The sequence below is a fragment of the Artemia franciscana genome, chromosome 4 (genome assembly GCF_032884065.1).
Source record: "Artemia franciscana chromosome 4, ASM3288406v1, whole genome shotgun sequence".
Taxonomy (NCBI): Eukaryota; Metazoa; Arthropoda; class Branchiopoda; order Anostraca; family Artemiidae; genus Artemia; species Artemia franciscana.
The window spans coordinates 15280771-15293737 of NC_088866.1; the positions used below are offsets into that span (position 1 = coordinate 15280771).

Here is a 12967-nt window from a genome sequence, read left to right on the forward strand (position 1 = left end):
TGGCTGTATTGAATTCAACCAAACTGATTTGCTTTATCTTTATCTTTTCTTTAGACACGCTGCTTACTCTTCATGAGGCTTCAGATAAATGTTGAAAGAGAGAAGGGAGCGAGAATTAATTATATTTCTCTGTGCAGCTAGATAGTCCCATATCTATCAGCACAGAGGTGGAAAGGCAAGGCAGGTCATCATAAGCCCCGCCAGGATATTTCTTTGGGGTGGCAAATACTGCTAGGAACTTAGTTTCAGCAATTTCAAATGGTAGTATTTTTCTTTTTCTATTTATATGAAGTGCTTAAATGTATTTAAACAAATACATGTAATGTATTTATCGATAAGAAAATCATATTTTAGAGGTTATGATGGCTTCAGTTATGTAGAAGATCAAATATCTCAGAGAACTTCCGTCCAGACAAACAATAATACTCCTTTTCATTCAACCAAAATCTGTAGTAGCAATATCATTAAGGAATTTTTAGCAAGCTTACTATTCATTGCCAATTTTTAAGTATATTCAAATTTTATTCAGTATTAAGATTGCATATCTTAGCGTAGGACGGGGAACGCAAGAATAAGAATTAAGCTACAACTATTGATTTACACATTTTAAAAGCAATTAAGAGACCGATTAATAAAAAGCAATTAAAAGAGGGATTTAAGAGACCGGTATCTCAAATTATATCTTGGTTTGGCCTGGGTATGATTTGAAAACAATCAAAAATTTAATAAAAAAAAATAGCTTTTCAATAAAAGTCTAGGAGTGGATTTGAAACTTATTTCAACAGATTAATCTTTATGTGAAGGAGACAGGTTAGGATTACTGGCATTACCTGCAAACTGAAATGCAGGCTCTTCACCCGGATTCGCAAAATTTTAGAGTTTTTTTCAGTCTGGATGGGAAGTATCTTTAATAGGGTAGATAATTATAATGAAAATGAGAGCAATTCAGTAGTTTTATTGATTGAAAGTTTAGATGTAAATATGTGTAAGTTAAAAAAAATGTTTTTGGAAGTTGAATAAGTTGAAGGAAGCTGAATGCTTCCTAAGTAACTAAGTAGTAAAGAGCGACCCGGTTCAATAGTAAATAAAACTCTAAAAAACTGAATTTTAATACTATTAGATACATCAAAAGAATTGAATTTTTATGCTGATTTTAAATATATAACTTTCATCAAATTTAGTCTTACTCATCAAAAGTTACGAGCCTGAGAAAATTTGCCTTGTTTTGGGAAATAGGGGGATATACCCCCTAAAAGTCATTGAATCTTAACGAATCGGACCATCGCATCCAGCGTATCAGAGAACCCTACAGGAGAAGTTTCAAGCTCCTATCTACTAAAATGTGGAACTTAGTATTTTTTGCCGGAAGACCGATCACGGGTGCGTGTTTATTTGTATGTTTGTTTGTTGTTGTTTTTTCCAGGGGTGATTTTATCGATGAAGTATTCCTAGAATGTCACCAGAGGGCTTATTCCAACCGAAATTGAAAGTTCTAGTGCCCTTTTTAAGTGGCCAAAGAAATTGGAGGGCATATAGGCCCTTTCCCACATTTTGTTCAACATAGTCGAAAAACATGATAACTGTGTCTTTGGGGCTGACTTACTCCCCCACAGTCCCCGGGGAAGCGGCTGCAAGTTACAAACTTTGACCAGTGTTTACATACAGTAATGGTTATTGGGAAGTGTAGAGACCTTTTCAGGGGGATTTTTGGCTGGGGAGGGGGTTGAGGGGAGGGGGCTACGTGGGAGGATCTTCCCTTGGAGGAATTTGTCATGGAAGAAGAGAAATTCCATGAAGGGGACACTGGATTTTCTAGCATTATTTTAAGAAAAACACAATGAAAAAATAAATATGACAAAGTTTTTTCAACTGAAAGTAAGGATCAGCATTAAAACTTAAAACGAATAGAGATTATTACGCACATGGGGGTTCATCTCCTCTTAAATACCTTGCTCTTTACGCTAAAGTATTATTAGTAATTTCAACTATTTATTCTACAGCCTTTGTGATTCAGAGGTCATTCTTAAAGAATTGGGACAAAATTAAAGCTTTAGTGTAAAGAGCGAGATATTAACGAGGGGGCAAACCCCCTCATATAATAAATAAAAATATACGAATATAGAGGTTCGTTACGTAATTTAATTTGTAAATGATGTATATTTTTTACTAATAAAAACGTTCGCTAAAATTAAAAATTCTAGTTGCCTTTTTAAGTAACCGAAAAATTGGAGGACAATTAGGCCTCCTCCCCACCTTTTTTCTCAAAATCGTCTTATCAAAGCTAAGAGAAAGCCATTTAGCAAAAAAAATTAATACGAAAATTTCGCTTTAATTATTCATTTGCGGAGAGCCAAAATCAAACATGCATTAATTCAAAATGTTTAGAAATTCAATAAAAAAAAAAAATCTGCTCATCCCATTTATCGAAAAGGAGTATATGCGATATTTCATGAATAGCCGAGTGCAGGACCGTATCTAGAATTATTTTCGGGGGTGTTTTTTTGGGGGGGAGGGGGTATGCCACAAAAAAAATAAAAAACGCATACAAAATTGTTGTTATCCATTTTTATTACGTTTTTAGGGGTCATACAAACATTTTGGGAGGGGTTCAAACCCCCCAATCCCCCTTGGATACGGCCTTAGCTGAGTGTAATGAGTTGAAACTTTCTGGACATGTTGGGAGTGTGTTTAAAATTGGTTAAAGAGTAGTATTTGAGGAGCAGTTTACTGTGTAAAGATGAAACTTCCAGGGTATCAAGAGGAATATTTTCAACTGACCAAAAGGTAACATGAGCGTGTAACTACTGCTATTAATATTTCTCGCACTACTGTTAGTTTTACTACTAGGCAACACTTTTACTGCTCCTCTACCTAGCACTACTACTGTGATACTAAAACTACTAAGGCTGATAATATGAAGGTGAGAATTTGAGACAATGTTGATGAGAAATTTGAAATAAATCAAAAAACATTATGTGCATGTAGATCGTCAAAAAGGCGTATCCAGAGAACGGACCTGAGCATTAAGTTGGAATTTTTAGAGAATGCTTAAATAGGAAGATGAAATGACCAAAAAGCAACAAGTGTATGCTAATACTAATGCTGCCACCGCTATTACGTTTGTTGCTGCTACTACTACTACTTCTACTTCTACTTCTATTGTAACTACTCCTTAGGCTAAAAGTATTAATATATAAAGGGTGTCAAAACGGGGTGAATAGGGCGTATCAGCGATATTTGAAAAACATCGTATGAAATTGAAACTTGTGGGTAGTCATCATGGGAATGCTCAACTGACCAAAAGGCAACATGTACATGCAACTACTGCTATAAATACTGCTACTAATACTCGACTACCAGTAAAACACTGCTGAGGCCCATACCCCTTTATTGTCAGATAAATGTCCCTTTTCTCTTATACATACATTTTTACCTATAAAATCATTTTATGTTAGAGCTAAACTATCGTAGAGGCTAGACTGCATTCAAAATAATTATTTTGAAAGAGAGGATCAGTTGGCTTGTATTGAAGTTTTATTTTTACCTTTTCACGGGCTAGCTAAATCTTGCCATTGAAATCTAATTTATGAGCAAAGCAAATTCAATTCTGGGCTCCCATTAATTTTGTTAGACCACGGCGTCACGTGATGGTGAAAATGCGGCCTTGCCTTTTTTCTGTATAAACACTTTTTGAGTTAGTTCCTGTTCAGAATTCAGCTAGTTGATATCGGAGTTGTCACTGGTAATAAAAGTGAATCATTTTCTACAACTGTATTAGATTATTGTCCCTGAACCCTGGTAGGGTTAGGTACAGAGCATTGAGAGTTACCGTCACTGTAGTACCCACTAGAAGACATGTTCATCCCCAATGACATATTTAATAGTCATGAAACAGGCCGCGGCATCTTGGATAAACCACTGTGGTACTTAATCCCCTCATCACAGATACTACTCTTGTCGTACCTTCACTGGTTATAATATCAGTGCAAGAAAGAATTCGTAGAACCTACACCCGTTTCAACAACGATACTATACCCTTATACCAATCAAGTAGTGGCACTGAGCCATATATACTGGCATCCTTGGGATACTAGTACTGGTGGCAGCAAAAAGAACGTCAGTATCTAAATACTGGTAAAGAGCTAAACACATGTGATCCAAAGATTTTTGTTACATTTTTAGCCTATAAAATAATAGCCCATATATATAGCTGGAAAAGATAACCGTAAATTGAAAACTTTTTTTTTTTTCGAGTGTGGTAACAACGCCAAAGATAACATACATTGGGGAAAACTTGTTGGCCCTGCACTTTGTTTAAAAAAAACTTTGCAAGTTAAATATTCACACGACTACAGAGCTTGCAAGATACACACGAGTAATTGGAACGTTCATTTGTCACAATAATGGGAAAGCTATGTGATCAGAGTGAACTAACGGAAAAATTGAGTTTGAGCTGAATTGTGACTACACTTGTGGAATCTCTCCGTATTAGACAAAATATTGTTGGATAGGAACAGATAAAGAGCAAGCAAACTTTAAATTAATTTTTGAGTGGATTCAGCGGAATGTTTGATACGAAGAGTATAAGATTACCTGTTGAGGTAAATTGAGTAAAATTTGTGGGTAATTTTGAGATAAGCTTATCCTTTTTGGCGTAATATGACTAGGTAGAGATTAAATTTTGAGTAATCAGTATCTGGGTGGATACTTAGTTTGTGTCTTAGGGTTGTTTTCCTTGTTTTGGTTTTAGTAAGTGGTTTCCCTATTTGGTTTCAATCCTTTAATAGTACATTCGCAAATTTGTTCAGTTAACTTTATCGTCCAATCCCTATTAATTCACTTATCAGATATTTATTTCGTTTGTCCAAGAGCTGTTGATGGTGAACGAAATTGTTATTCGTTAATTAAGTGCGGAAAATTCCGATTATTCATGATAATATTTCAATTATTGTATTGCCTCAATGTATGTCTCTGATGCGTTGAAATAGTATATCACGTACCGTCATTTCTTCTTTGTGGGAATTGCTGAATTCGCCACAATTGATTAGTTGATTGATCGATATTACTGAAAAATATCATGCTTGTTCTAGTATTTAGTTGAGACCTTGACTATATCTTTTAATAGACGCAATGCTATTTAAAAATGAAAATGTCCAACTTCCAGACTGACAGAGACAAACAGGAACTAAGGATGATAACTCACATTCAGGCCGTAGTAAATGGAAATCTACATTAAAAAAGTTTATGGGGTATGGAAAAAAAATGGAGGCTGACAAAAGGAAAAGAGTGGCCAATGGAAAAAGTAGAGAAAGAGAAGTAGATAAAAGAAGAAAAAAGGCCAATATGAAGACCTTTGAGAGATATCGTCAGTAATGTAGAAATATGCATAAAAAGTCTTATTAAAGCTCGCTGGGAATTCGGGTAATCGATAAGAATGCAAGTCAATGCCAACAAAAAGGCTATATGGAAAAAATTCCTTATACCCTAGACCTTACAGTGGGGTATAAGTAGAGTCATAAATTTTTACAGAGCATCTTCACAATCTGAATTTACCAGATTGTCAATCAACATACTAGACTTCAACTCTTCATGAGTCTAAATGCACAGTACCTAGTGTTCTAACAATTAAGACCAGCTTTAGGACGTAAACTGTTTACCCCCTTTAAGAAATAGTAACCATTTGATCTTAAAAATAAACTTCTCATTTTGTTAGTTAAAGATAATTACATTAAAAAAACTTATTTAAATAATGGGGCAACCAGAAAAGAGCTAGAGCTATGTAAACGATAAAAACACAGCAAATATAAGCGAACTAGTATTAAAACAAACAACCCCTCCAGGAGTGGTTCGATGGAAACTGAATAAGTTTGAAAAAGGTTATAGTTAGCATCGAGAGGATCTGGCCAGCTGTATCCATCCCATAGAATACTATTCCTAGTCCAAGGAGGAACCCGAATGAAAAACTTAAATATTTGAAATACGCCCTCCTGATTTGTATTTCGTCATACATCTAACCGAATGATATTTAACTGTATTTTAGTGCCAGATATATTACGTATTTGTCTAATAGCACTTGTTCTTAAAAAGTGGAAATATCACACTATTTTTTTTTTTCATTTCGGCCCGCAACCATTGCATCCGTTTTCTATGAACTTCTTGAGCTCCTTATTATTGTGCCAGATTTCTGATATTTGTAGCTCACCAATTTCCGTGTTTGATTTTAGAAATAATGTGAGTCTTGAACACGTACAATACTTTATTGTAAACTTTGCTCATGATTCCTATAAACTAGATGAAACACTGAATATTGCAGGACATCACGTTCAACAAGCGTTTGACTCAGGATTTCACGCACAAATTCTGCCTTCTGCTTCTAAGCGGAATTTTCTATTTTGTTGTGATATTGTAATTTTCTAGTATAATGTATTGGAATCGTAGAAATGTATTGGAAAGTAGAAATTAAGGTACTGTGGGCTCTAGGTTTGAAAGTTTCTACCAAAGTGATACCTATGCAGAAGGATATGATACCTATGCATATTGGATCTACGCTGGTATAGACATCTCACTCCTCAATTATGCTGTTGACATATTTAATATTAGCAGGTCTGTCTTGAAGATGAAGATAATCTTCGTGTTTCTAGCATAGAATATGAAAAAATTGGTTTATCCTTCAACCCTTCGAAAGTGATTTTATAGACTTAGCTATAAAGCTCCTGGTTCAAATACCACTTGTTTTGATGAGAAAGAGTTTACTTTTGCAGAGATGTCAACCGACCAATTGCGTCTGAGGTTAGTTCTACTTTTATACTATTTATCTCGTTTTTCTCTGAAAAAGTTTACAAAGGGTGTGGTTTACAAAATTGTCTGTCATTGGAAGACTATATGTCTAAGTAGTTTCTCCCTTCTTGATTACTCTGATTGAAAAGAATGGAGGCCCAAACCGTTTAGCGTTCTTCGATTATGGAAAATACCTTTTCAATCTTCCTCTGTGCTTGAAGAACACGCACGCCTCAGAGAAATATAAAAGAGCGGAGCCTTTTTTAGTTGTTAGCGAAAGAACAAACCGACTCAAGTGAACATTAGATTACACAGTTTTCCGTGCTGATCGGCAAATTTCCCGTAATGCACGTTTTTACGGAGGAGTCGCGGTTTTTGTGAAAAAGCAGAGTTTCGAAGTTTGTCATAGAGTAAAAAGTAATTCTGAGAACATTATTTGGTTAAACCTTAAGTGTCATGATGGATCAAAGATTGTCCTGGGTTGCATATATGTTGCTCCACAAAATAGTAGTTATATGAAAGAAGATACGTGGATTTTGATTGAAAATGAGTTGGAATATTTACAGAGAAAATATAGTGAAGAGTTTTTTGTTTTGATGGGTGATTTTAATGCTTATACGTCAGAAGAACCAGAAATTCCCTTTGTTTCTCTTTCAGGAAATGATTTGACGGCACTGAGGATTCCAGAGAGCTACAAAATTCCAAGGAGGAGCCAAGATGTGAAAAAAAAGTTAACCAATGGGGAAGGAGGTTGCTGGGCATTTGCAGAGAATTTGGTCTAGTCATTGGAAATGGAAGGTTTGGAAATGATGCGGGACGCGGTGAGTTTACTTGCATTTCCGGAACGAATTTTAGTGTCATTGATTATGTTTTGGTGGACAGTAGGCTCGCACCTATTTCCCTAAACCTTGAGGCAGTGCATTTTTCTGGTTCTGAACATTTTCCATTAATTTTTATTTTCAGTCGACAAATATTAGTAAAAATCAGCGGAAAAGAGAAAAACTAAAGTATCAGGCATTTGGGACAGGAACGAGTAGCACTGGCTTGGGAAAATCAAGAATACAATATGAGTGGGTGGAGAAAGATGTAACCCGAAGAAAGATTTTTTTTTTGCTCGGAGCCGATGGTTCAACAGTTGAATGCCCTAGCATGTGAGATTGAGGAAAATACGGGAAATGTAAATGAAGTTTCTTCAAAATTTGCCGAGCTGATACGGAGTCCTTTACTTGAAAAAATGAAAAAAAAGGGGAAACGAAAAAGCACGTTCTTCGACAATGAATGTGAACAGAAAAAAAAGAAGAGTTAAATCACATGCTAGAATATGTTAAAAGATCCAAAAAGGAAACTGAGAAACTGGAATTGCTTCGACAGTATAGAAGTAAAAGAAAAGAATATAAACTAATGATAAAAATGAAGAAACTAGAGTTTCGATGGCGGGAACAAAATGAACTTGCACATTTCTATAAGACAAATGATTTCCGGGAATTCTGGAAAAGAGTTTCATAAAAAAAAATGACTGCTCCCAAATGTATTCCTCAGGAAGACGAGTGGCCCCCCTTCTTTGAGAAACTAGAAGCAGGTACAGTATCTGGCACACAACAGCCCCCACCCGATTTCGAAAAACTGGCAGAAGAAGTCAGAACCCCCTCTTGTGACCACACTGAATACCCCCTACTGGAAAAAGATTATCACCTTTGCCGCCAAGTCCAGCGGGAAGAAGTAAAAGATGCCATAAAACAAACTAGAGGTGGGTCTGCGCCAGGACCAGATGGAATTCCAGCAAAGGCTTTGAATGTACTACAAGTAGTTTTATTACCTCTGCTTCTGGGGTTGTATAACTTGGTTATGAAAGAAAAAAAGTGGCCTGATCCTTGGAAGATATCTGTAGTTATCCCCATATTTAAGAAAGGTGATGCAAGTTTGTGCGAGAATTACCAACCAATCAGCTTAGGAAACTGTCTTGGAAAAATTTTGGACAAAATCTTAAACAAAAGGCTGGAATTATGGCTGGATGAGAGGCAAATTCTGAGAGAAGAGCAAGCCGGTTTTCGTAAAGGATACTCACGATCTGATCGAATGTTTGTTCTAAATGCATTGATTAGTAAGTATTGCAACAGAAACGGAAAGTTGTACGTGGCTTTTCTTGATTTAAGTAGAGCATTTGACAATGTTGACCGTATAATTCTGTTTAGAACGCTTTTAGGAACAGGAATTCCGTCACCCTTTTTAAGGGTTCTTCTCTCGATGTATTGTTCGACCAGAAATGTGGTAAAGATAGCAGGAAATGGTATATCTAGAGTTTTCTTAATGTAAAAGGTGTAAAACAGGGTAGTACCCTATCACCGAAACTTTTTGCTATTTTTATAAATGATCTTGCCGAATACCTTGAAAAAAGGTGGGCGCCAGTTGTACACCTTGGAAATAAAGTATTATCATTACTATTATTTGCCTATGATATTGCCTTGTTCGCCAGATCCATTTCGAAGCTACAAACTCTGTTAGATTTAACAACTGAATATTTAGAGGAAAAGAAACTGGAAATTAACACAAAAAAGACAGAGGTGATGATTTTTTGCCGTAGACAATCAACAGGAAATAAAGATGAAGAAAGTTTTAATTTTAATGGTGAAGCTGTGAAGGTTGTGTCTCAGGCAATATATTTAGGATTCCAACTAACATCGAAAGGAAGATGGAGCAATCATATTTCGAAGAAGGCAAATTGAGGAAAGGCAGCAATGACAACGCTGTTCAGGAACAGTAATTTGACGGGAATAGGTGACTTAAAGATGCACAAAAACGTGTTCAACTCAAAAATAAGGCCAATCCTCCACTATGGAGGGGAAGTATGGGGCCTAGAAGTGGCAAATTCATTAGAAACTATACAGCTATAATACTATAAACGAATGCTAGGTCTGCACGCCACAGCTCACACACTTTTCATCAAAGGGATTTGGGACTTTTCTCCATGACAAAACATAGACAGATCCAATTAATTAAGTTTTGGCTGAAAATACTGCAATGTCCCTCCTCAAAACTCATCAGAGCAGCGTATGATGAATTACTTACCCTGGGACAAAAATTGCCATGGCCCTTCCATGTCAAAAAACTACTGGACAGCACAGGTCTATCGTATGCATGTAATGGAGGAGAGGGTCCAATCTCAGATCAAAAAGCCTTTCTGTCAGAGATTCAAACAAGGCTGGAAGACCAAGAAATTCAGAAATGGTGGATTGACCTTAGCCAGTCGGAAAGCTTAAGTTCTTACTATAAGGTGAAAGAAAATTATGGTGAAGAGCTATATTTTAAATTAGGGATTCCAAAAGAATCCCTGAGGTCTTGGATGCACGTGCGAGCAAACTGTCTCCCTCTTCACAGTATTTGGAAAAATAGGTGTAACCCGGAAATGCGGTATACTTGCCCAATTTGCGGTGATCTTGATGGGCTAGACCATTTTCTTTTCAGGTGTCAGGGGCTAAATAAGCTAAGAGGGAGCTTTCTTGGGATAGGTGGTCGTGAGCCTCTTCTTGTAACTTTGAAGTCGACGTCGAAAATAAATATAGTAGCAGTGGCAAATTTTGTCCGGAAGGGTCTTGTTATTCGAAAGTCGATTGTTACATAATTTAGTTTGTTTGTTGTTATACATGTATGTATACGGCCTGAAAAATGGCTTTAAATACAGTCATTCATTCATTCATTCGATCCGTTCTGTGTGTCGCGAAACAGTATACCACCGATTTTCGGCGCTTCACCACAGTCCATCCTTGCAAAAGCGTCCTCTATTTAATATCTATCAAATTAGCTAGTTCTTGATTCATCAGCGAAGTTTCAGAAGAAATAAAGAAAATTATCAATTTCTAACAAATTCTGCAGAATTTTGAATTTGTTGTTTAGAGTTCGTTATATATATCAACTATGGATGGTTGGGGACAGAATATGTGGCCTAAGTGAGTGTTTCGGAATACTAAATGGGTCAATGTTCCTATTACCTGAACAATTGTTTAGGGCCGTAAAACTATTGTTAATAGATGCATTTTGACTTTCTGAACATCTTTTTTCTCTTGCAAAATTACAGCAAACTCACCATTATGGAGTTATTATATATTTGCGCATTAGGGGGGGGGGGGTAAACCATAGCATATATTAAATACAGAAATGGTTAGTTTATGTATTCAATATATGCTATGCTTTACCCCCAACCCCCTGATGTACAAATGTGAGTTTGCAGTTGTTTTACAAGAGAGAAAAGATTTTCCAAAAGTCAAAATGCATCTAGGCTATAAACAATAGTTTCATGACCCTAAACAAATGTTCAGGTAATAGGCTAGGAACATTGACCACTAAATGTGTGCCTATTTAAGGCATTAATTTGAATTATTAAGCCAGGTATTTTTTTCAATGTTCCTATTATCTGAACAACTGTTTACGGTCATGAAAATATTGTTAATAGATGCATTTTGACTTTTGAACATCTTTTCTCTTGCAAAACTACTGCAAAGTCACCATTATGGAGTTATTCTGGCCAAATATCCTGTATTACACATATTGAATTGCAATCATTTCTGTTTCCATTTATCTGATATTTGAAATTGCAAATCTGTAATAGTTTAGAAACAAATTTGGGCTATATATTTGCACATCAGGGGGGTGGGGGTAAAGCATAGCATATATTAAATACATAAACTAACCACTGCTGTATTTAATATAGGCATATGCTATACTTTACCCCCCCCCCCTAATGTGTAAATATATATTAACTCTATAATGATGAGTTTGAGGTGGTTTTGCAAGAGAGAAAAGATGTTCAAAAAGTCAAAATGCATCTATTAACAATAGTTTCATGACCTTAAACAATTGTTCGGGTTATAGGAGCATTGACTGGTATTTTAAAAGTTAAAGTGGCTGCCAAGTTAAAATCTAAGACAAAACTGCTAAGTTAAAACCTAGCCTAATGAAGGTAGACTAAGCCTAGCAATCAGTCTGCAGGGTAAACCATGGCATTTTGGACACTATTTCTTGCATGTTTCATGTAAATAAAACCAGAGAACATCAAATTGTTCTGAACAAAACTACAATAAGAAAAGAGTAGTCTAATAGCCTGCCATTTAATTTCTGCAATAGCAAAAATTCTAGATTATGGGCTTCTCATAATTTTTGAATGTAAACCTAGGCTAGTTGAGTTTTGGGATATCAGTATACAATTAGACCTATTGAGAAAGAATTATGTGAAGGAAACAAAAAAGTAGCTAAACTGAAATTTTTACTAATTTTGAAGAGAGTAAATTTCAGCTGGTGGGGAGGGGCAAACAGGTCTGGGAGAGGAATTGCCCATCAACTTCCTTGAACCATTTATCCATTTTGTTTGGCATTGCCTAACTGACCAATCTCTCAGGGTTTGGGTAAATCAGTCATTCTCATTAGTCAAAATGCTTGATGTAGGATTACCCTAGAGGTCTTCTCTCAGCCCCCTGCTTTTTCTGCTGATGATATTTGAATTTGAACTTTGAAGCTCAACAATATCCAAAAGGTAGTATATGGATTACATCACTATTTGGGAATGCTTGATTGAAGAATTTAAGACAAATCTACAAAAAGATATTCTTAAACTAGAAGCTTTCTCAGAAATGATGTCACTTCAAATATCAGCCATTGGAATAAAAGCAGCAAATTTTCATAATAGATGAAATGTCTGAGCACTACAGCTTTACATGAAAGACTCATTAATTCAGCTTGAAGCTAATCTTGTGATTTTAGGATTTACTTTGGATCAAAGGCTCATATAGAATGCTCAAGCTAAAGCTGTAAAGCAGTCTTACATTAAAAGAATATCAATCCTTAGAGGACTTTAAATCCTTTTCCTGGGCAAATTCTCCCAAAGTTCTGCTTGATTTTTATAAGAGGTTTATAAGATCAAAAATTAGTTATGGACTGATAGTATACATCAATTGTAGTAAAGCTAGAGACCCTTCAAAATATATCTCTTAAAACTGCTTTAGGGCTTCACCACCAATCAGAGGGAACAAAAGTTTGCCAACTAGCTAGATTCTCTTTGATAGATGAACATTACTCTAAGGGCCATGTTCTCAAACCCCCCTACTTATACCCATAGGCATGGTCTCCTTTCAACAGTAAAATTAAACAAACCATATCATCATGCCATCCTCTGATAATAAGAAAACTATATAATGCTCTT

The 12967-nt window shown here is 35.8% G+C and overlaps 1 protein-coding gene across 2 annotated transcripts in view; it reads left to right on the forward strand.

Moving 5' to 3' along the window:
* The first annotated feature begins 10599 nt into the window (after window positions 1–10599).
* LOC136026041 (leukocyte receptor cluster member 8 homolog) overlaps window positions 10600–12967 on the forward strand; it is a 49701-nt gene continuing 47333 nt past the window's right edge. For both annotated transcript variants that reach the window (XM_065702202.1, XM_065702203.1), the window contains exon 1: window positions 10600–10721. In XM_065702202.1, the coding sequence (XP_065558274.1) occupies window positions 10690–10721 (32 nt within the window). In that variant the 5' untranslated portion in view covers window positions 10600–10689. The remainder of the gene's footprint in view (window positions 10722–12967) is intronic.